The following is a 21,433-nucleotide window of genomic DNA, read 5'->3' as shown; positions in this document are numbered from 1 at the left end:
CAAGTAGTCAGGGTCATGCTTCTGTGTGTATAGAAAGCTTTTAGACACTGACGACTTACGATACAAGGCAGTCGTTGCACCTGGCAGCCGGTCGGTGTGGCCGAGCGGTTCTAGGCGCTTCAGTCTGGAACCGCGCGACCGCTACGGTCGCAGGTTCGAATCCTGCCTCGGGCATGGATGTGTGTGATGTCCTTAGGTTAGTTAGGTTCGCGTAGTTCTAAGTTCTAGGGGACTGATGACCTCAGATGTTAAGCGCTATAGTGCTCAGAGCCATTTGAACCATTTTATACCTGGCACGCCAGCAATTGATTGAGTATTTCCAAAATGGTTCAAATGGCTCTGAGCACTATGGGACTCAACTTCTGAGGTCATTAGTCCCCTAGAACTTAGAACTAGTTAAACCTAACTAACCTAAGGACATCACAAACATCCATGCCCGAGGCAGGATTCGAACCTGCGACCGTAGCGGTCTCGCGGTTCCAGACTGCAGCGCCTAGAACCGCACGGCCACTTCGCCCGGCCTCTATTTCCATTACTTGTGGAATTTTGTACGTACCTCATATACATTTTTGTTAATATAATGTTTAAAATAAAAGAGTTTGTCCAGTTATATGCTATGTACTGTACACAGTATTTTATGCCTATTTATATACCCTTAACGTATTCTTTAGTCGCTAACTGTTTGCTACACATGACACCAACTAAGTCCGGCACGTCAGCAATATACGTAACATGCCTATGATATGCGCTATCGAGAGTCTTAACACCTCTGGATGAATATATATCTGCGACAACAAATTACCAGCTGCTGTCAGTTACCATGTTGTTGTACGAGGATGACTCCAAAGAAATACACACTATCTTTTTTAAATCCATTTTTTATTCCACATGACTGAAAGTTTTACAGTGTATAGATATATCCTTTAGGAACAAAATTTTCATTTCTCCACACAATTTACATCCTTCTCAACTGCCTTACGCCATCTTGGAACCAGCGCCTGTATACCCGCACGGTAAAATTCTGGACCAACCTGTTGGAGCCATTGTTTGGCAGCGTGCACAAGGGATTCATCATCTTCAAACCTTGTTCCACGAAGAGTGTCTTTCAGTTTCCCAAAGAGATGATAGTCACATGGAGCCAGGTCATGACTGTAAGGCGGGTGTTGCAACGTTGTCCATCTGAGTTTTGTGATCGCTTCCATGGTTTTTTGACTGACATGTGGCTGTGCATTGTCGTGCCACAGGAAAAAAATACTACTTTTGGCGATGTGGTCGAACACGACTCAGTCGAGCTTGAAGTTTCTTCAGTGTCGTCACATATGCATCAGAATTTATGGTGGTTCCATTTGGCAAGATTTCCACAAGCAAGAGTCCTTCGGAATCGAAAAACACCGTAGCCATAACTTTTCCAGCAGGGGGTGTGGTTTTGAATTTTTTTTTTCTTGGGTGATTTTTGCATGATGCCACTCCACTGATTGCCTCTTCGTCTCTTGTGAAGAATGATGGAACTATGTTTCATTAACTGTCACAATTCTTCCAAGAAACTCATCTCCACCATTCTCGTACTGTTCCATAAGTTCGCTGCATACCGTTTTTCTCATTTCTTTGTGAGTCACTGTCAACATCCTAGGAACCCACCTGGAACAAACCTTCCCTAACGCCAACACTTTCAGTATTTTGCAAACACTTCCTTCTTCTATCCCAACGTAGCGTGACAATTCGTTCACTGTGATGCGTCTGTCAGCAGTCACAATTTGTTAACTCTCTGGACATTGTCTGGAGTGTGTGCAGTACGAGGCCTGCCGCTGCGAGGACAGCCCTCAGTATTGCCGTGCCTGCTTTCATCACGTAACCTGCTTGCCCACCGACCAACTGCACTGCGATCGACAGCAGCATCTTCATACACCGTTTTCAGCCTCTTGTGGATGTTTCCCACTGTCTTGTCTTCACAGCACAGGAATTCTACGACAGCACGTTGCTTCTGACGTACGTTAAGTGTACCAGCCATCTTGAAGACATGCTGTGACGGCGCCACTCACGGTAACAGGTTGAACTAAGTTTGAATACAAGCGGGAAGGATGTATCTACACACTGTAAAACTTTCAAACACGCAGAATGAAAACTGTATTTTTACAAAAATAGAATGCATTTCGTTTGGTGTGACTCTTGTACTTAGAGCAAAGTTCTGAATACGTTCTTAAAAGGTGTCACTGTAGTGTGGATCCTTTCGTAAAACGACGGAATATGACTACTCTTTATTCGTAATTAAGATTAATTTGAAAATTAGATGAAATACAGACGCCGGCCGCGGTGGTCTCGCGGTTCTAGGCGCGCAGTCCGGAACCGTGCGACTGCTACGGTAGCTGGTTCGAATCCTGCCTCGGGCATGGATGTGTGTGATGTCCTTAGGTTAGTTAGGTTTAAGTAGTTCTGAGTTCTAGGGGACTGATGACCACAGCTGTTAAGTCCCATAGTGCTCAGAGCCATTTGAACCGTTTTTGAAATACAGACGTTACAAATGCAAGTGAGAAATTTGTACAGCAATGTTTTATCTTAATGTGAGTTGTGAGAAGCGTTATTTATACATGACGATGCATGCAGACAATGTAGTGCTTTTCCATATTGGTTTTACAGATGCTTGACAATGACGCTTAGTCGAATTTAGCTAACTGCACCATTAAATAAACATCGCATTACAGCCCACTTCGAACTATGTTTACGTTTATTAAATATTTTACTGTATTACAGCTAAATAATGAGTTACCCAACTCATTAAAATTTGAATGGGATGAAGATGACGTTCCTAATTGTTTAATACCTTTTCTATACTGTTACAACTGACAAACTTTTTAAATGCGATTTATTGGTTCTTAAGAGTACGGAAGTTTGTGTCTGTTCTAACATTTTTACATATCCAGTTACAGAAATCGTCTACCATTTGGAAGCATTTATATCCTGTTAATGCCCGAGATTTACTGTTGACAAATGTTGAAGAATTCAAAGCAAACAGTAAGAATGAGTTTATTACTTACTACGTTTAGCATATTGAACTTATAATCAGAGCACAGTAGACTCTCGTACAAAGTCACATCCAGCCATTATTTTACACTCAGACAATACAGCATTTCAGAATCATTTCTGCGTGACCTTACCCAACATTTTCTTATTCTGACTTTGCGTAAATGTGCACGCCTGTGTGTGTGTGTGTGTGTGTGTGTGTGTGTGTGTGTGTGTGCGAGCGCCCGCGAGTGCGTGCGTGTGTGTGTGACGAATAACGTCGGCATTCTTTAACAGTATAATACGTGTTTCCACATATTTCCTACATTTTTTAAATCTTCATCACCGTGTTTCAATAGAAGAACTAGTCCGATACAGGAACTTGATTCACAAAAAGCAAATCAAGTATACATGACGAAAGTTTCACCAAAATTTTATTTTTATACTTATAATCATGTCTGCATTTTTGTCGTCGAATTTTCTGTATTGGCTCGCGTACCGAGAATTCACCACAGTTTCGCTAGAAAAAGAATAAATAAAAGTGCATCGCAAACACGCTCTTTGACGGGCCGAAAGCTACGCAACAGGCATTCGCAGCTGTCGAATATAACGTCGACTTCTTTGTGTTGCCCGTCCCGCATGGCAGTATGAGATAGTGGGTGGGCTATCGATTTATTGGCAAATATTGGCGAGGCGTTCATAGCCGAAAGTCTGCGAAAAAAATTTAATTAAAATCGCGCTCAAATAAAGCACGCAGGCGATATGCGAGGACAGTGCAGGCGTATTCGGTTGAAAATATTTCACGTCACGCCCGGATGCGGTCGCATACAACAGATGTGAAACATAAAACCTGGATCTGACAGACAGCGATTCGTACCGCGCGACTATATCTTCTACATGCACCTCAGCCTCCTTGGCTATCCACCAGTACTGCAATATCTGTGGCACATATTTCTCGCCCCTGTAATTTTCTTAAGCTATCCATTACTTTTCATTTCGTTCCCGTCATTTTCGCCTTTCCCAGTACGTATCGTTCTCTTAAATGATATTTTTCCCACTGCGCCTTTCCTTATATGGTATGTCTTTAGTCTCTTTTTCGATTTGACTACTCAAGAAAGTGGAAACCTTCCTTCAGTTTCGACATCTTCTTCTTGTTTAGAGCCTCGTTTGTTTGTTACGTACAATTCGCTTAGCCTATCTGTTCAGTAAGAGCATTTAACACCATGTACCTCCATTTTGATTCCATCACTATCAAACGCAGACCAGTGTAACGACAGACACTCTTCCTAACGAAATTCTGTTAAATACTACCCAGAACTTCTGTCATTCATAGTCACTAATAACAGCGTAAGCTCACCGATAAATACGTCTCTTGTGCGATTATTTAAGCGGAAATAAAAGTACATTTTGCGCGAGTAGCTGTAATAAAGAATTTGTTCATGTACCCGAAATCAACAGTTTTCATATCACTTTATTTCAAAGCACCAGTATTGTGTAATATAATGTTATTGTATGTTTTAACATGTAATAACATACTTTTACATAATACGACAGTTACTCCGTCGTATTTGGGTAATTTTACGTGTGGTCATCTACAGTTTGATTCAGGTTATTTGAAATTACAGAACTGGCAATGGTCCTTATCTTGGAGAATGTTGTCTGTTGTTGAATTATTGGAATTTTTCTTGGTCCGAGCTAATAGAGAAAACTTTCTGATTACTATTGCTTGCGCTTGTTTTCTGTTACTGTACCGTGAGAAGGAGCCTTTTCTATCTGTCATTTTGTAACATTATGTTTCACCCCTAGTTCTTCCACTGGTGCATGAGTCCACGCTTAATTTATAAGTGTGGTTACTCAATCGTACCCGCTTCCCTTGGCCTGTTGGGCCCTTTGTTTTCTGAATTGTAGTGAAATGTGTAACTGAACGTCTCTGTTGTACAGCATCTAACTGATGCGAAGAATATTCTTACAAACTTTTCGGGTGCAAGAAGTTTTATCCAAGACACGGACACGCTACGTATAGTTGACTGCAAGGGAAACACGATTCCTTCAAATTCACTGCGCAGTACTCGTGCTTTATTGATACCTTGCAGTAAGCAGATGTTACCAGAATCTGGAACCTTTTGAAGCTTATTTGTTAGTTTTTCTAAATGAGTGGAATTAGTGGTACAAGAACTAACTTGCCGTTTAACATTTCCGCTCCCATGACGCTTAGATGCTTTCTTGCGAGGACATAGAGGAAACATTGTACGTTTTTGGGTGTTCTGTCGATAATTTGGTCTTGGTTCATCACTAAATCAATCGGTTTAAGTATTTTTTATCTTCCCAAAATATTATTCGGTAATTTGTGTGTTGAATTATCAGAAAATTTCACTATACAACCCTATACACATTTTCTATGAGCTGTTCATGTGTTAAGGTGATGTTGCTGGATTGTAGATCAATACGATATGTGCCTTTTCAAGCTGTATTTTAGAACGTTTGGAAACACTCGTTAACATTCGAGAACATTCGTATTATATTCATGATATCTCATTTACCTTGACTTTCCTAAACACCTTCTTTTCCAGAGACAAAATGAAGAATTAATCAAGTAAATGTTGATTACCATTCACGGGGACATGAACCAGCATGATTCTTATTTCCTGTAACTTCCTTCGTTACGAAGATACGAGTACAAGGTCTTTTTAACGTTCTGTACCTCCATCGGTAGAAACTTCGTTGTCTGTCTGTCTGTACGTCCGACCGTTAAGAGCCCATTTTCTCTGGAATGGGTAGACGATGAAATTTATGTCACTAAGTCCTACTAACCCTAGGTGGTGGGAAAAATTGAAGCTTCTAAATTAATGCAGTCGAAAGATACGTCCATTTATGTCACGTATTGCCGGCCGGGGTGGCCGTGCGGTTCTAGGCGCTACAGTCTGGAACGGAGCGACCGCTACGGTCGCAGGTTCGAATCCTGCCTCGGGCATGGATGTGTGTGATGTCTTTAGGTTAGTTAGGTTTAATTAGTTCTAAGTTCTAGGCGACTGATGACATCAGAAGTTAAGTCGCATAGTGCTCAGAGCCATTTGAACCATGTCACGTATTTTGATACACGAAAAGTCACTCATAACAATCTGTAGGGTACTTCCCATTGATCTATAATCATGAAATTTGGCGAGAAGCAGTGTTCCATAGTACAACCAAAGGAAAAATGCTAAAAGTGTTAATGTGTAATTATAGCACAAGAAAAAAATTTGGACGTTTGTTACCCGATTATATGTCTGTCCCTCCGTCTGTTACGTACCGTTTTTCTTATGAACGCGGAGTCGTATCAATTTTAACTTTATGTCACAGGCTAAGGCGCCTTTGTAATAAATGTAAGCTTATAAGTCAAGGCAATCAAAAGATTGGTTCAAAATGGCTCAAATGGCTCTGAGCACTATGGGACTCAACTTCTGAGGTCATTAGTCCCCTAGAACTTAGAACTAGTTAAACCTAACTAACCTAAGGACATCACACACATCCATGCCCGAGGCAGGATTCGACCCTGCGACCGTAGCGGTCTCGCGGTTCCAGACTGCAGCGCCTAGAATCAAAAGATTCTACAATTCATGTCACATATATTGACATGCGTTAACTCGGTTATCAGAACCTATAGGATACATCTCGTTTGCCTATGATAATATAATTTGGCAATAAACGACGTCTCGCAGTGAAAGTAAAGGTAAAAATATTAGAAAATTGTTTATTTTTAATTATACCACTCAAAAATTATTTCTTTTGTGATTCGATATACGGCTTCAAAATTCAAATATTCTCAGGCCTGATATCAATGTCGATAACAGGCAAAAAACGTCGACATTGTCGACTCCTGGGATGGATGAACTGTCTATATACATAATTAAGTTTGTACGGAAACCGTAGGAAGCGGGTTCTACTCATTCATGAACAGTTTCTTATGTATCAACCTACATATTTCATTCTGTAATCCACTTCTTCCCCTCAGTACCCGTTCAGAAACGTACCACAACCTGCAGTTCACGTAAACATTACGTTATTAAAACACAAACACACGATATCATAACACAAAACTGGCTTTGATTCTCGTGTGGTAGCACATAGGGTAGGTACCTGGAGTCACGTGCCTCGCCCATTTGCTGGAATTGACAGTAAGTTACTAAAAAGATAAGACAAATGCATACCGGTCATGGCTACCTCCAGTACTCACGGAATAGCAACTATGCCTGTTGCCAGTGACAGAGCGCTGTCTACAAGGCGCGGTATGACGAGCGATCTAGGATCATGGGACATGGGATCAGTATGCCGCCTTATCCCTCCAGCCGTTACTGTCCGCAGATGAATCCTGGAGATGCCGCTGCTTCTTCAACTGAGGAGCTACACATTTGGCCTGCGCACCAGGTCTCCCTACCTCAAAAAGAATCCGAGGAGCTATCGGGAATCGAGCCCTGATCTTTAGGCAAATCACATTTAAGTGCCTGGCAGAGGGTTCATCGAACCACCTTCACAATTCTCTATTATTCCAATCTCGTATAGTGCGCGGAAAGAATGAACACATATATCTTTCCGTACGAGCTCTGATTTCCCTTATTTTATCGTGGTGATCGTTCCGCCCTATGTAGGTCGGTGTCAACAAAATATTTTCGCATTCGGAGGAGAAGATTCCGTCGCAACGAAAAACATCTTTCTTTTAATGATTACCAGCCCAAATGCTGTATCATTTCTGTGACACTCTCTCCCATATTTCGCGATAATACAAAACGTGCTGCCTTTCTTTGAACTTTTTCGATCTACTCCGTCAGTCCTAGCTGGTAAGGATCCCACACCGCGCGGCAGTATTCTAAAAGACGACGGACAAGCGTAGTGTAGGCAATCTCCTTAGTAGGTCTGTTAGATTTTCTAAGTGTTCTGCCAAATAAAACGCAGTCTTTGGTTAGCCTTCCCTACAACATTTTCTGTGTGTTCTTTCCATTTTAAATAGTTCGTAATTGTAATACCTAGGTATTTAGTTATATTTACGGCCTTTAGATTAGACTGACTTATCGTGTAACCGAAGTTTAACGAGTTCCTTTTAGCACTCATGTGGATGACCTCACACTTTTCCTTATTTAGGGTCAACTGCCACTTTTCGAACCATTCAGATATTTTTTCTAAATCGTTTTGCAGTTTGTTATGATCTTCTGATGACTTTATTAGTCGATAAACGACAGCGTCATCTGCAAACAACCGAATACGGCTGCTCAAGTCGTCTCCATAATCGTTTATATAGATAAGGAACAGCAAAGGGCCTATAACACTACCTTGGGAAACGCCTGAAATCACTTCTGTTTTACTCGATGATTCCGTCAATTACTACCTCTCTGACAGGAAATCGCAAATCCAGTCATATAACTGAGACGATATTCCGTAAGCACGCAATTTTACTACGAGCCTCTTGTGTGGTACAGTGTCGTTGCTTAATTTCATAGTTGTTAAATTTTTTATTGGCCTGACAGCCGGCTACGGAGGCCATCATCACTGTTATGGCAAACAACATTCTCTGCAGATGTGTCTCATTTCCACCTTCTCTACGTTTCTGTACATTGTAATTGTACTCGCACAGAGTTTCAACTGAAGACGTCTGATTGATCATTAGAGCAAGGATTTTTATGTAATTACATATTCTGCTTCTTTATACACTGAAGAGCAAAAATTAAAAAAAACCTGGTACACCTGCCTAACTCCGTGTAGGGCACCCACAAGTACGCCGAAGTGCAGTGACGATGTGGCCAGGACTCGACTAATGTCTGTAGCAGCGCTGGAGGGAATTGACACCACGAATCCTCCAGGGATGTCCATAAATCCTTAAGAGTACGAGAGGGTGGAGATGGCTTCCGAACGGCGCGTTGCAAGACATCTCAGAAATACTCAATAATGCTCGTGTCTGAGGAGTTTTGTGGCCATCGGAGGTATTTAAAGTCAGAAGAGTGTGCCTGGAGCCACTCTGTATGAATTCTGGACGTGTGGGGTGTGGCAACGTCCTATTGGGATTGCCCAAATCCATCGGAGGTCATCAGTCCCCTAGAACTTAGAACTACTTAAACCTAACTAACCTAAGGACATCACACACATCCGTGCCCGAAGCAGGATTCGAACCTGCGACCGTAGCGGTCGTGCGGTTCCAGCCTGTAGCGGCTAGAACCGCTCGGCCACTCCTGCTGGCATGGGTACATCTGTTGATAGTGCTATAACCGCTGATAGTAACATTGTCCTTTGCCAAATTTGTGATAAATGTATAGGATGTACAATGAAATATCAGTCTGAACATTTACGAAGCAATCTACAAATTAGGAATACACAGGGGATTTCTTCAACGAAACACATTCTACATACAGCCTATATCGACTAATAGAGAATTTTATGAAGAACTGTTTCTGGTACTGTTAGCAGCGAACATACTCTCCTCCCTCATGAAGAATTACCTGGATTCTTGCTATGTTTACATACTGGAAAAAATCAGGACAACAAATGCCGTTTTCCGTATCATCGCTAATCTAACTGTGGGCAACTTCGATACTGAGGCTGCACAAAAAAAAAAAAAAAAACATTTTAATTATTGCAAACGTTCCGAGGCAAAAAATAGCTCAACAGTTGCTAGATTCATTAACGACGTACTGAAGGTACTATGGCCAGATGGCGTTAAGTAGGTAAGGTGATACTGATGTGCACAGGTACAGCTCCATACATGTTAAAAAGCCGAGAAATCGCTTTATGTATTTGATCCTAACTCAGTGCATGTTACATGAACGGACGATGCATTACAACGAGTGGCAGAGACAGTTAGACATTAATTCCCAGAAGTAAATACTCTGATATCAGCAACGAAAACAGTTTTCCTGAAATATCCTTATCGTGATCATATCTATAAGCAGCAGCTCTCTGACTCACCTCTGCATCCGGAGCTAGTGGTAACATAGTGGAAAACATGGGCTGAAGGTGTGAGTGTCTACAGTAAGCACTTTACAGCTGTGGAGTAAGTGATGGAGAACTTTTCTTTTGATCATGCAGTGTTCGTGAGTGAATCCCTGTCAGCATCCAGTAGTTCTAAAGTGCTCATTTCAGTTTCATACATCGCAAGAGACATCAGCTGGCTTCTCGACAGTACTCAGAAACTGGAGACTTCAAGTATGCCTTTCCAAGAGGCTGCGGGTAAGTGAAAGACGCAGTTTGGAAGAGCAGATACAACCAGGGTAATGGGTGATGTAGTTCTCGCTGAATAAGAGCCCTGGATACTCTCGTTATTTTGTCTCGCTTACTTAATAGTGAAATTGTAGAACCCATGACAATATTATTCCCAGTACCCTCTGTATAAATATGCACAGTTGACTTCTTGTGAAGATGAGTAATCTTTCTGTATTTGTAGAGACATACTGTCAGACAAAGGACTCTGCGTGGGAACACATTTGGGGAGGTTCATTCTAAATAAGTGTGCATCCCACTGCTGTAACTCAGATCTTTGAATAGGAGGTATTTGTGCAAATGGTTCAAATGACTCTAAGCACTATGGGAGTTAACATCTGAGGTCATCAGTCCCCAAGACTTAGTACTACTTAAACCTAACTAACCTAAGGACATCACACACATCTATGCCCGAGGGAGGATACGAACCTGCGACCGTAGCAGCAGCGCGATTCCGAATTGAAGCGCCTAGAGCCGCTCCGCAACAGCGGCTGGCTGAGGCACTTGTACTTCAATATTCTGAAGCAGAATTGAAATGATTAAGAATTAACATAGATATCTGACTGCCGGCCAGTGTGGCCGAGCTGTTCTAGACGCTACAGTGTGGAACCGCGCGACCGCTACGGTCGCAGGTTCGAATCCTGCCTCGGGCATGGATGTGTGTGATGTTCTTAGGTTAGTTAGGTTTAAGTAGGTCTAAGTTCTAGGCGACTGATGACCTCAGATGTTAAGTCCGATAGTACTCGGAGCCATTTGAACCATTCTTTAGATATCTGACTAGCCTATACCTCTGAATTTATATTTTCTAGCAAAACGTTAACATTTTGGTTTTTACATAACTCTGCTTCGTTGCATATTTGTTTACATACTAGCTGCTCCCGGCCATGTGCTGCTGTGGCACAGTCTGCTTAAATGGGAAAGAAAGAAATAAGAAAGCACACGTTTCTAATATGTATGGCAACTGAATACACTTCTAGTGTCCTTCTTCCTTCTCTTTGTCTATCTTCTGCTCCTTCCCCCTCTGTTGGGCTGTCACGTCCTCTCCTCCCGCTCTGTCCACCTCCTCCACACACACCCTCTCTCTCCTTCGTCTCCTGCACGATTTATCTCGCCCTACCTTCCTCCATCACCTCATCACCCCATCACCTCAGCACCCCTTTCTCTGTCTGTCTCCTTCTCTCCCTTTCTCCCATCCCCTCCTTCACCTCCCTAGTCCTCTCTCTCTGTCCATTACCTCCTCCCTCCTTTCTATGTCTGTCTTCTCCTACCTACCTTCATCTCCTCCTGACTTAGCCGTTTGCACTTTCCAAGTCCACTGCCTTTCACCCCTCCATACCCTGTTCTTCCCACTCTCTGACCTTGAGCCCAGTTTATTTTTACTGCAAATTCAGATTCTTTGCTGCTCCTATTCTAGACAAATGATTCACGAGAAAATCTGAGCAACCCTCTTAGACTGTTTGCGGAGGAAGGTGTCAATAGCTGTTGCTATGGTCTTCAGTCCAGAGACTGGTTTGATGCAACTATCCATGCTACTCTATCCTCTGCAACCTTCTTCATCTCCAAATAACTACTGCAACCCACATCGTTCTGAATATGCTTGGTGTATCTATCTCTTGGTCTCCCTCTAGGATTTTTACCCTCCACCTTTCCCTGCAATAGTAAACTGTTTATCCCTTGATGCCTCAGAATGTGTCCTGCCAACCGATCCCTTCTTGTAATAAAGTTGTGCCACAAATTCCTGTTCTCCCCAATTCTATTCAGTATCTTCTCATTAGTTACGAGATCTACCCATCCAATCTTCAGCATTCTTCTGTAGCACTACATTTTAAAAGCTACTATTCTCTTCTTGTCTAAACTAGTTACCGTCCATGTTTCACTTCCATATATGGCTACACTCCATACAAATACTTTTAGAAAGGATTTCCAGACACTTAAATTTATTCTCGATGCTAACAAATTTCTCTTATTCAGAACGCTTTCCTTGCCAATGCCAGTCTGCATTTTATATCCTCTCTTCTTCGATCATCATCAGTTATTTTGCTCCACAAATAGCAAAACTCATCTACTACTTTGAGTGTCTCGTTTCCTAATCTAATTCCCTCACCATCATCTAATTTAATTGGACTGCATTTCATTATCCTCATTTTTCTTTTTTGATGTTGATCTTACATCCTCCTTTCAATACATTGTCCATTCCATTCAACTGCTCTTCCAAGTCCTTTGCTGTCTCTGACAGAATTAGAATGTCATCGTCAAGCCTCAAAGTTTGTATTTCTTCTCTATGGATTTTAATTCCTACTCCGAACTTTTCTTTTGTTTCCTTTACTGCTTGCTCAATATACAGATTGAATAACATTGGGGAGAGGCTACAACCCTGTCTCACTCCCTTCCCAAACAGTGCTTCCCTTTCATGTCCCTCGAGCCTTATAACTGCCATCTGGTTTCTATACAAATTGTAAACAGCCTTTCGCTCCCTGTATTTTACCCCTGCCACCCTCAGAATTTGAAAGAGAGTATTCCAGTCAACATTGTCAAAAGCTTTCTCTAAGTCTACAAATGCTAGAAACGTAGTTTTGCCTTTCCTTAATCTAAGTCGTAGGGTCAGTATCGCCTGACATGTTCAAACATTTCTACGGAATCCAAACTGATCTTCCCCGAGGTCGGCTTCTAACAGTTTTTACATTCGTCTGTAAAGATTTAGTGTCAGTATTTCGCAACCATGTGTTATTAAACTGATACGCTCCTGGAAATTGAAATAAGAACACCGTGAATTCATTGTCCCAGGAAGGGGAAACTTTATTGACACATTCCTGGGGTCAGATACATCACATGATCACACTGACAGAACCACAGGCACATACACACAGGCAACAGAGCATGCACAATGTCGGCACTAGTACAGTGTATATCCACCTTTCGCAGCAATGCAGGCTGCTATTCTCCCATGGAGACGATCGTAGAGATGCTGGATGTAGTCCTGTGGAACGGCTTGCCATGCCATTTCCACCTGGCGCCTCAGTTGGACCAGCGTTCGTGCTGGACGTGCAGACCGCGTGAGACGACGCTTCATCCAGTCCCAAACATGGTCAATGGGGGACAGATCCGGAGATCTTGCTGGCCAGGGTAGTTGACTTACACCTTCTAGAGCACGTTGGGTGGCACGGGATACACGTGGACGTGCATTGTCCTGTTGGAACAGCAAGTTCCCTTGCCGGTCTAGGAATGGTAGAACGATGGGTTCGATGACGGTTTGGATGTACCGTGCACTATTCAGTGTCCCCTCGACGATCACCAGTGGTGTACGGCCAGTGTAGGAGATCGCTCCTCACACCATGATGCCGGGTGTTGGCCCTGTGTGCCCTGGTCGTATGCAGTCCTGATTGTGGCGCTCACCTGCACGGCGCCAAACACGCATACGACCATCATTGGCACCAAGGCAGAAGCGACTCTCATCGCTGAAGACGACACGCCTCCATTCGTCCCTCCATTCACGCCTGTCGCGACACCACTGGAGGCGGGCTGCACGATGTTGGGGCGTGAGCGGAAGACGGCCTAACGGTGTGCGGGACCGTAGCCCAGCTTCATGGAGACGGTTGCGAATGGTCCTCGCCGATACCCCAGGAGCAACAGTGTCCCTAATTTGCTGGGAAGTGGCGGTGCGTTCCCCTACGGCACTGCGTAGGATCCTACGGTCTTGGCGTGCATCCGTGCGTCGCTGCGGTCCGGTCCCAGGTCGACGGGCACGTGCACCTTCCGCCGACCACTGGCGACAACATCGATGTACTGTGGAGACCTCACGCCCCACGTGTTGAGCAATTCGGCGGTACGTCCACCCGGCCTCCCGCATGCCCACTATACGCCCTCGCTCAAAGTCCGTCAACTGCACATACGGTTCACGTCCACGCTGTCGCGGCATGCTACCAGTGTTAAAGACTGCGATGGAGCTCCGTATGCCACGGCAAACTGGCTGACACTGACGGCGGCGTTGCACAAATGCTGCGCAGCTAGCGCCATTCGACGGCCAACACCGCGGTTCCTGGTGTGTCCGCTGTGCCGTGCGTGTGATCATTGCTTGTAAAGCCCTCTCGCAGTGTCCGGAGCAAGTATGGTGTGTCTGACACACCGGTGTCAATGTGTTCTTTTTTCCATTTCCAGGAGTGTAGTTCGGTAATTTTCACACCTGTCAACACCTGATTTCTTTGGAATAGTGTTATTATATTCATCTTGAAGTCTGAGAGTATTTCGCCTGTCTCATATATCTTGCTCACACGATGGTAAAGTTTTGTCATGGCTGGCTCTACGAAGGTTATCAATAGTTCTACTGGAATGTCGTCCACTCCTGGGGCCTTGTTCCGACTCAGGTCTTTCAGTGCTCTGTAAAATTCTTCACTCAGTACCATACCTCCCATTTCATCTTCATCTACGTCCTCTTCCATTTCCATAATATTCCCCTCAAGTACATCGTCCTTGTATAGACCCCCTATATACTGCTTCCACCTTTCTGCTTTCCCTTCTTTGCTTAGAACTGGTTTTCCATCTGAGCTCTTGCCATTCATATAGGTGGTTTGCTTTTCTCCAAAGGTCTCTTTAATTTTCCTTTAGGCAGTATCTATCTTACCCCTGGTGATATATGCCTCTGCATCCTAACATTCGTCCTCTATCCATCTCTGCTTAGCCATTTTGCACTTGCTGTCGATCTCTTTTTGAGACGTTTGTATTCCTTTTTGCCTGCTTCATGTACTGGATTTTTGTATTTTCTCCTTTCCACCAGTTAAATTTAATATCTCTTCTGTTCCTCTTGATTTCTACTAGCCCTTGTCTTTTTACCTACTTGACCCTCTGCTGCCTTCACTATTTCATCTCTCAAAGCTACCCTTTCTCCTTCTACTGTCTTTCCTCCGTTCTTGTCAATTGTTCCCTAGTGCTCTCTCTGAAATTCTCTACAATCTCCGGCATTTTCATTTTATCCAGGTTCCATCTCCTTAAATTCCCACCTTATTGCAGTTTCTTCAGTTTTAGTGTACAGTTCATAACCAATAAATTGTGGTCTGAGTCCACATATGCCCCTGCAAATGTCGTATATTTTAAATCTGGTTCCTTAATCGTACCGTTACATAATGTATCTGAAACCTTCCAGTGTCTCCAGGCCTCTTCCAGGTATACAACCTTGTATCATGATTCTCACAACAAGTGTTAGCTATGATTAACTAATGTTCTTTGCAGAATTCTACCAGGCGGCTTCTTCTTTGATTCCTTGATGTGTCATTTACTGTCTTGTAACGTCATCAGACGGTCAAAATCAACTGCAAAATGATTTAACTAGCTGGTGCGTAAAGTGGCAGTTCACTGTAAATGAAAAATGGGAAGTCATCCACATGAGCACAAAAGCAATACGCTGAATCTCGGTTACACGATGAATCACACAAATCAAAAGGCTGTAAATTTAACTAAATACTTAGAGATTACAGTTATGAATAACTTAGATTGGAACGATCACGTGGATAATGTTGTGGGTAAAGCAACCCAAAGACTGTGATTTATCGCCAGAGCAATTAGAATGTGCGACAGGCCTACTGAAGAAATTCCTTACGCCACGCTTGTCCACCCTCTTCCGGAGTACTGCTGCTCGCGTGGGATCTGGATGAGATGGGACTGACGGAGGACATCGAGAAAGTTCAAAAAAGGGCAGCTCGTTTTGTGCTATATGGAAATAGGGCAGGGAGTGCCACGCACACGGCAGTTGAATTGGGGTCGTAATCACTAAAACATTGGAGCAGGATCTTCTCTCGAAATTTGAATCACCAACTTTGTCCTCCGATTGCGAAAACATTCTGTTGGCGTCCACCTACATAGAGAGGAATGGTCATCATGAAGAAATAAAAGAAATCCTTGCACAAAAAGTTAACTGAGTGGTTGGCTCTGCCAGCCACTTATTTATTAATCGCAGAGTCATTATGTAGATGAAGATGTGTCTACATCTACATCCATATTCACTAAATCACCTGACGGTGTGTGGAGGAGGGTACATTGAGTACCTCTATCGGTTCTCCCTTCTATTCCAGTCTCGTATTGTCCGTGGAAATAAAGATTGTCGGTATGCCTCTGTGTGGGCTCTAATCTCTCTGATTTTATCCTCATGGTCTCTTCGCGAGATATACGTAGGAGGGAGCAATATACTGCTTCTCCTCGGCGAAGGCATGTTCTCGAAGCTTCAACAAAAGCCCGTACCGAGCTACTGAGCGTCTCTCTTGCAGAGTCTTCCACTGGAGTTTATCTACCATCTCTGTAACGCTTTTGCGATTACTAAATGATCCTGTAACGAAGCGCGCTGCTCTCCGTTGGATCTTCTCTATCTCTTCTATCGACCCTATCTGGTACGGGTCCCACACCGGTGAGCAGTATCCAAGCAGTGCGTGAACAAGTGTACTGTTCCTTTGTTTTCGGATTGCATTTCCTTAGGATTCTTCCAATGAATCTTAGTCTGGCATCTGCTTTACCGACGATTAATTTTATGTGGTCATTCCATTTTAAAGCACTCCTAATGCCTATACACAGATACTTTATGGAATTAAGTGATTCCAGTTGCTGACCTGCTATATTGTAGCTAAATAATAAAGGATCTTTCTTTCTGTGTATTCGCAGCACATTATACTTGTCTCCATTGAGATTCAATTGCCATCCCCTGCACCATGCGTCAATTCGTTGCAGATCCTCCTGCATTTTCAGTACAATTTTCCATTGTTACAACCTCTCGATATACTACAGCATCATCCGCAAAACACCTCAGTGAACTTCTGATGTTATCCACAAGGTCATTTATATATATATATATATATATATATATATATATATATATATATATATATATATATATATATTGTGAATAACAACGGTCCTACGATACTGCCCTGCGGCACACCCGAAATCACTCTTACTTCGGAAGACTTCTCTCCATTGAGAATGACATGCTGCATTCTGTTACCTAGGAACTCTTCAATCCAATCACACAATTGGTCTGATAGTCCGTATGCTCTCACTTTGTTCATTAAATGACTGTGGGGGAACTGTATCAAACGCCTTCCGGAAGTCAAGAAACATGGCATCTACCTGGGAACCAGTGTCTATGGCCCTCTGAGTCTAGTGGACGAATAGCGAACGTTTATTAAAGTAACATGTAAAGTTCTCAAGAAAATTAGTCCGAAACTTTGCGATATTTTCGGTAATACTGTTTTCCTTTATATGTTATGTATTTGTTTACGTGTTACCAGTGCTTTTTTCCTAAAAAAAAGTTTGAGGGTACTCAGACATTGGATATAACGCAGCGAAAATTACTTATAACTGATGCATGGTATACCATCCGTCTGCTTTTAGCCATGACGTCATCAACTTGTTGAACTACAAAAAATAATGGTATCGGATTCTTCAGTGGACTTTACAATTCAAATGAAGCAGGCGATACCGAGAAACACCCGCACATACAAGAGAATGTGGTATCTAGAAGCAAGGCAGGAAAGTAAAACAAGGTTAGATACTTGCTGCCTGTTATAATGGAGTATCTCTGGAATCTGTTACAAAAAGTCGAAAAGGCGTAATTTCCACAGGTATGACCCCTCGTCACCTCAAATGAAGCATGCGATTCCCATCAATCCCAAAACAATAAAAGAAAATGGTATCGTACACTTCAATTGACCTATAATACACCTCAAATGAAACAGGTGAGTCCAATCAACCCTCCAACGTACAAAACAATACAAGGAAATATTAGCGAACACATATTTTAACCTATAAAACAACACTAAAAGACTCAATACAACAAAAACCATCCACATCTGTCACCAATAACAATAGAAACTACACTACAAAAATCTTTTATAACCTTGTTTGGCTCCCTAAATGGCATAAAGAACAACAAAACAAATATGGCACTGAATCGTGAAGGATCATGGTAGCGGGACCATAGAGACAAAAAAAGAAAAATGGTTCAAATGGCTCTGAGCACTATGCGACTTAACTTCTGAGGTCATCAGTCGCCTAGAACTTAGAACTACTTAAACCTAACTAACTTAAGGACATCACACACATCCATGACCGAGGCAGGATTCGAACCTGCGACCGTAGCTGTCGCTCGGCTCCAGACTGTAGCGCCCAGAACCGCACGGCCACTCCGGCCGGCGAATAGAGACATCTATCGGTAGCTCGGCGTTTGAGCGTTCGCTTATCCGTTTAGCACTACCATCGCCCACTATTAGCGGGCGAGGGAACTACATGCTTGTCGAACTGGCTGCCAGCGACTCAGTTGTCGAGAACGGTTGCTGCAGCTTCGAAATGCTTGAAACAGTCAATGACATCGCTTTTCCCACCAAAAACTGTGCTGGCATCGTTCGTATTGCAATTACCAACACGGAAAAATGAAATAAAACATTTACGTCCGTGAAGTAACGCATCCCCCGGCGTTCCCCCAGAAAAACAGCACTACGTGTTACATATATTAAAAACGGGCAAATTAAAACATGCTCTTATTTAAATGGAACGTTATGTCAAAATTTCAAAGCAGCCGGTGAAGAAATTAGGCGGTGAAGAAATTAGGCCATGAACGATTTTGAACGGAGGAACATTTAAATTTTTGTTTATGCAGATTACACCAATTTTGGCTACATATTTATGAACATATTTCTTAATTTGGTGTTACGTAAAACTAGGACTCTAGTGGCCTTCAAACTTTGTAAATCACCCGTACGTTACTGAAGCGCCAACTTTCTCATGTACGAGCAACTGTAAAGGGCAGAGATGCAGCTTTGTTGCGTTCTGTGCACATCTCGTATAGACGCGCTTCGGAGGAGTGAATTATTACGCAACGTAACAAGCAGCTGCTCGTCCCCGTATTATATTGAGCCACCTCGCATCTGGGAGACCTATTACTGTTGGTTCAAAGGACTGCCAGTTGGCGGCGCGCGCCTCGCGAGGTCACTCACAGGACGGGCCCTTACGAATTCATCAGAGGCGCCACTGTGTCCGCTACAAAGGCGCGCCTCCGCGCGTTCCAGCAGGGGCCTCGGGCTGTCCCAGGCGCTTCCCGCTGTCACAGCTCGTCACCGCGCGGCCAGAAAGAGCCACGTCCGCAGCCGGCCGACACAATCTCTCGCAGAAATTGCTTCCGGCGGCGGCGCCGACAAAGAGCCGAATGGACGGCGCGCCTCTGACGGCCGGTGGCTCTGCTGACCGAGCGGCGCGCCGCAAAGTGTCGCATTGTCCGCCACCGCTGCCGCCGCCGCCGCTGCCGCCGCCGCCGTCTTCTGCCCGTCCGGAGCCTTTTGTGCGCCCCGGATGGAAATACCCTCATTGCCGGGAGCCCTCGAGATAAATAGCCCGGCTGGATAAATATGGCCGAGCTACGGAACGGCACTCTTAGCTCCTGCTGTCGCGGGGATATCTGCGGAGAAAGTGCTCGTGAAATATTTCCCACTGGGCGCGAAGAAAAGTCCGACGAGTGCTTCTAGACTCTGTAGGTGGTCGCCCGAAGGGAGTGAGAATTCTGTAACGACAGAAGATACATAGGCTATTTCAAAAAAAGTTCTCCACCATCTCCGTCCCGAGAGTTCCGGGAGCTGTACTGAAATTTGGAATACAGTTCAACATAAACATCATTTCCGCCATTTTTATTGCTCGTGAAAACCACACATTACATGTTGTACCAGCATACAGCGAGACTTTCAAAGACGGGGGTCCACATTGCTGTACACATCGGTATCTCTAATATCCAGCAGCATGTCCTCTTGCATTGATGCATGCCTGTGTTCGTCGTGGCATACTATCCACAAGTTCATCAAGGCTCTGTTGGTCCAGATTGTCCCACTCCTCAACGACTATTCGGCGTAGATCCCTCAGAGTGGTTCAAATGGCTCTGAGCACTATGGGACTCAACATCTGAGGTAATCTGTCCCCTAGAACTTAGAACTTCTTTTTTTTTTACCATACCCTCAGCGGAACGATTAAGGAAAATCAAATTGAGACCATACTGCGACAAATGTCGGCTTGTAGAAACTGTAGCGCACATCTTCTTATGTGAAAATAGAATAAGAATTTGGAACTGCACTAGGAAGAAATTAGCACTATCAACAGAACAGCAGAAAGTCATATACCGATAACTGAAACTTTACAACGCGACTGCAAATGTTACCCGTCCGCAAAGAATAACAGTTATTCGTGCCTTCTGGGACAGTTTGTGTTTTATGTCGCAAGAAACAAAACTTAGAACTTAGAAGAGTGCATGTTTTATGCTGCAGAAGAACATTTTGCGCTGAAGAAGAATAACAAACATAAGGAATGGTTTCAAATTTTTTTATCTATTGCTTTATGTGGGCTACGAAGAGGTGGACAGTTTTTTTATTAGAAGCAGAATACTATTCTTCCACTTTTTTTATTCCTGGAATATTCTTTTACGTTGGTTCTAAAATCAGAACTGTTCTAATTTGGCAAAACCCCTCCGGCTCCGAAATTTTTTTCTTTTGTTGAAAAATATATGGCTTCCTTACAGACCTCATATGCATCCAGTGCATAATAACTTAAATTGTGAATATATTTCTGAATGAATGTTTGTTATGTATTTTTCCGTCACCCTTTTCACTGTTATAAGTTATGTTCTACAAGGAACGCACGCCATTGGAGGCGGCAATCTGTAATTTATTTTACCTTAAATACTACTTCAGTTTATTTCTACAATTTAAAGGCATATATGGGTGCAAACATGGAATACATGAGAATCATGCAGCTGCTCAGTGACAGGTATGTGGGAGGCATTGAGGCCAGCCCTCGGATCTTCGACCCCTGCCCTCTTTGCCTCCGTCTACCTGGTGCTGAAAGTCTCCTCAAACTTTTTAAAAAAACAATAGTGCAGTGATCAGCATGTCTGTCTAGTAAGCAGAGGTCTAGGTTCGAAGCCCAGTCGGTCACAAATATTCATCTGGCGTCTTTGCTGTATTTCAACGCGCTGTGACAGTGTGGACGTCGGTCCTTCGATATTTAAGATGCAATTGTTTTTTGAGGCAATAGATGTGATTTGCGAACATTTGTCTTGCCATCAGTGTAACGGGACTTCAACGGCATCCAACCCTTAGTCACTGCTTTGTGCCGGCGCTAACCCATGTCATATATATATATATATGCGAATCAGATTGTAGTTCATATTTAGTCAAATAACGACTGGCCAGTATACAAG

At 43.3% G+C, this 21,433-nt stretch overlaps 1 protein-coding gene across 1 annotated transcript; it reads left to right on the top strand.

Annotated features, from left to right (window-relative positions):
- Positions 1 to 10,019: 10,019 nt before the first annotated feature.
- LOC126094962 (sterile alpha motif domain-containing protein 1-like) lies at positions 10,020 to 19,579 on the top strand. Its single transcript, XM_049909617.1, has 2 exons — positions 10,020 to 10,188; positions 19,086 to 19,579. The coding sequence occupies exons 1-2, from the start codon at positions 10,020 to 10,022 to the stop codon at positions 19,577 to 19,579; spliced, it is 663 nt and encodes a 220-aa protein (XP_049765574.1).
- Positions 19,580 to 21,433: the final 1,854 nt, after the last annotated feature.

Source organism: Schistocerca cancellata, chromosome 8 (assembly GCF_023864275.1).
Source record: "Schistocerca cancellata isolate TAMUIC-IGC-003103 chromosome 8, iqSchCanc2.1, whole genome shotgun sequence".
NCBI classification, from domain to species: Eukaryota; Metazoa; Arthropoda; class Insecta; order Orthoptera; family Acrididae; genus Schistocerca; species Schistocerca cancellata.
This window is presented reverse-complemented; position numbering and strand designations above follow the sequence as displayed.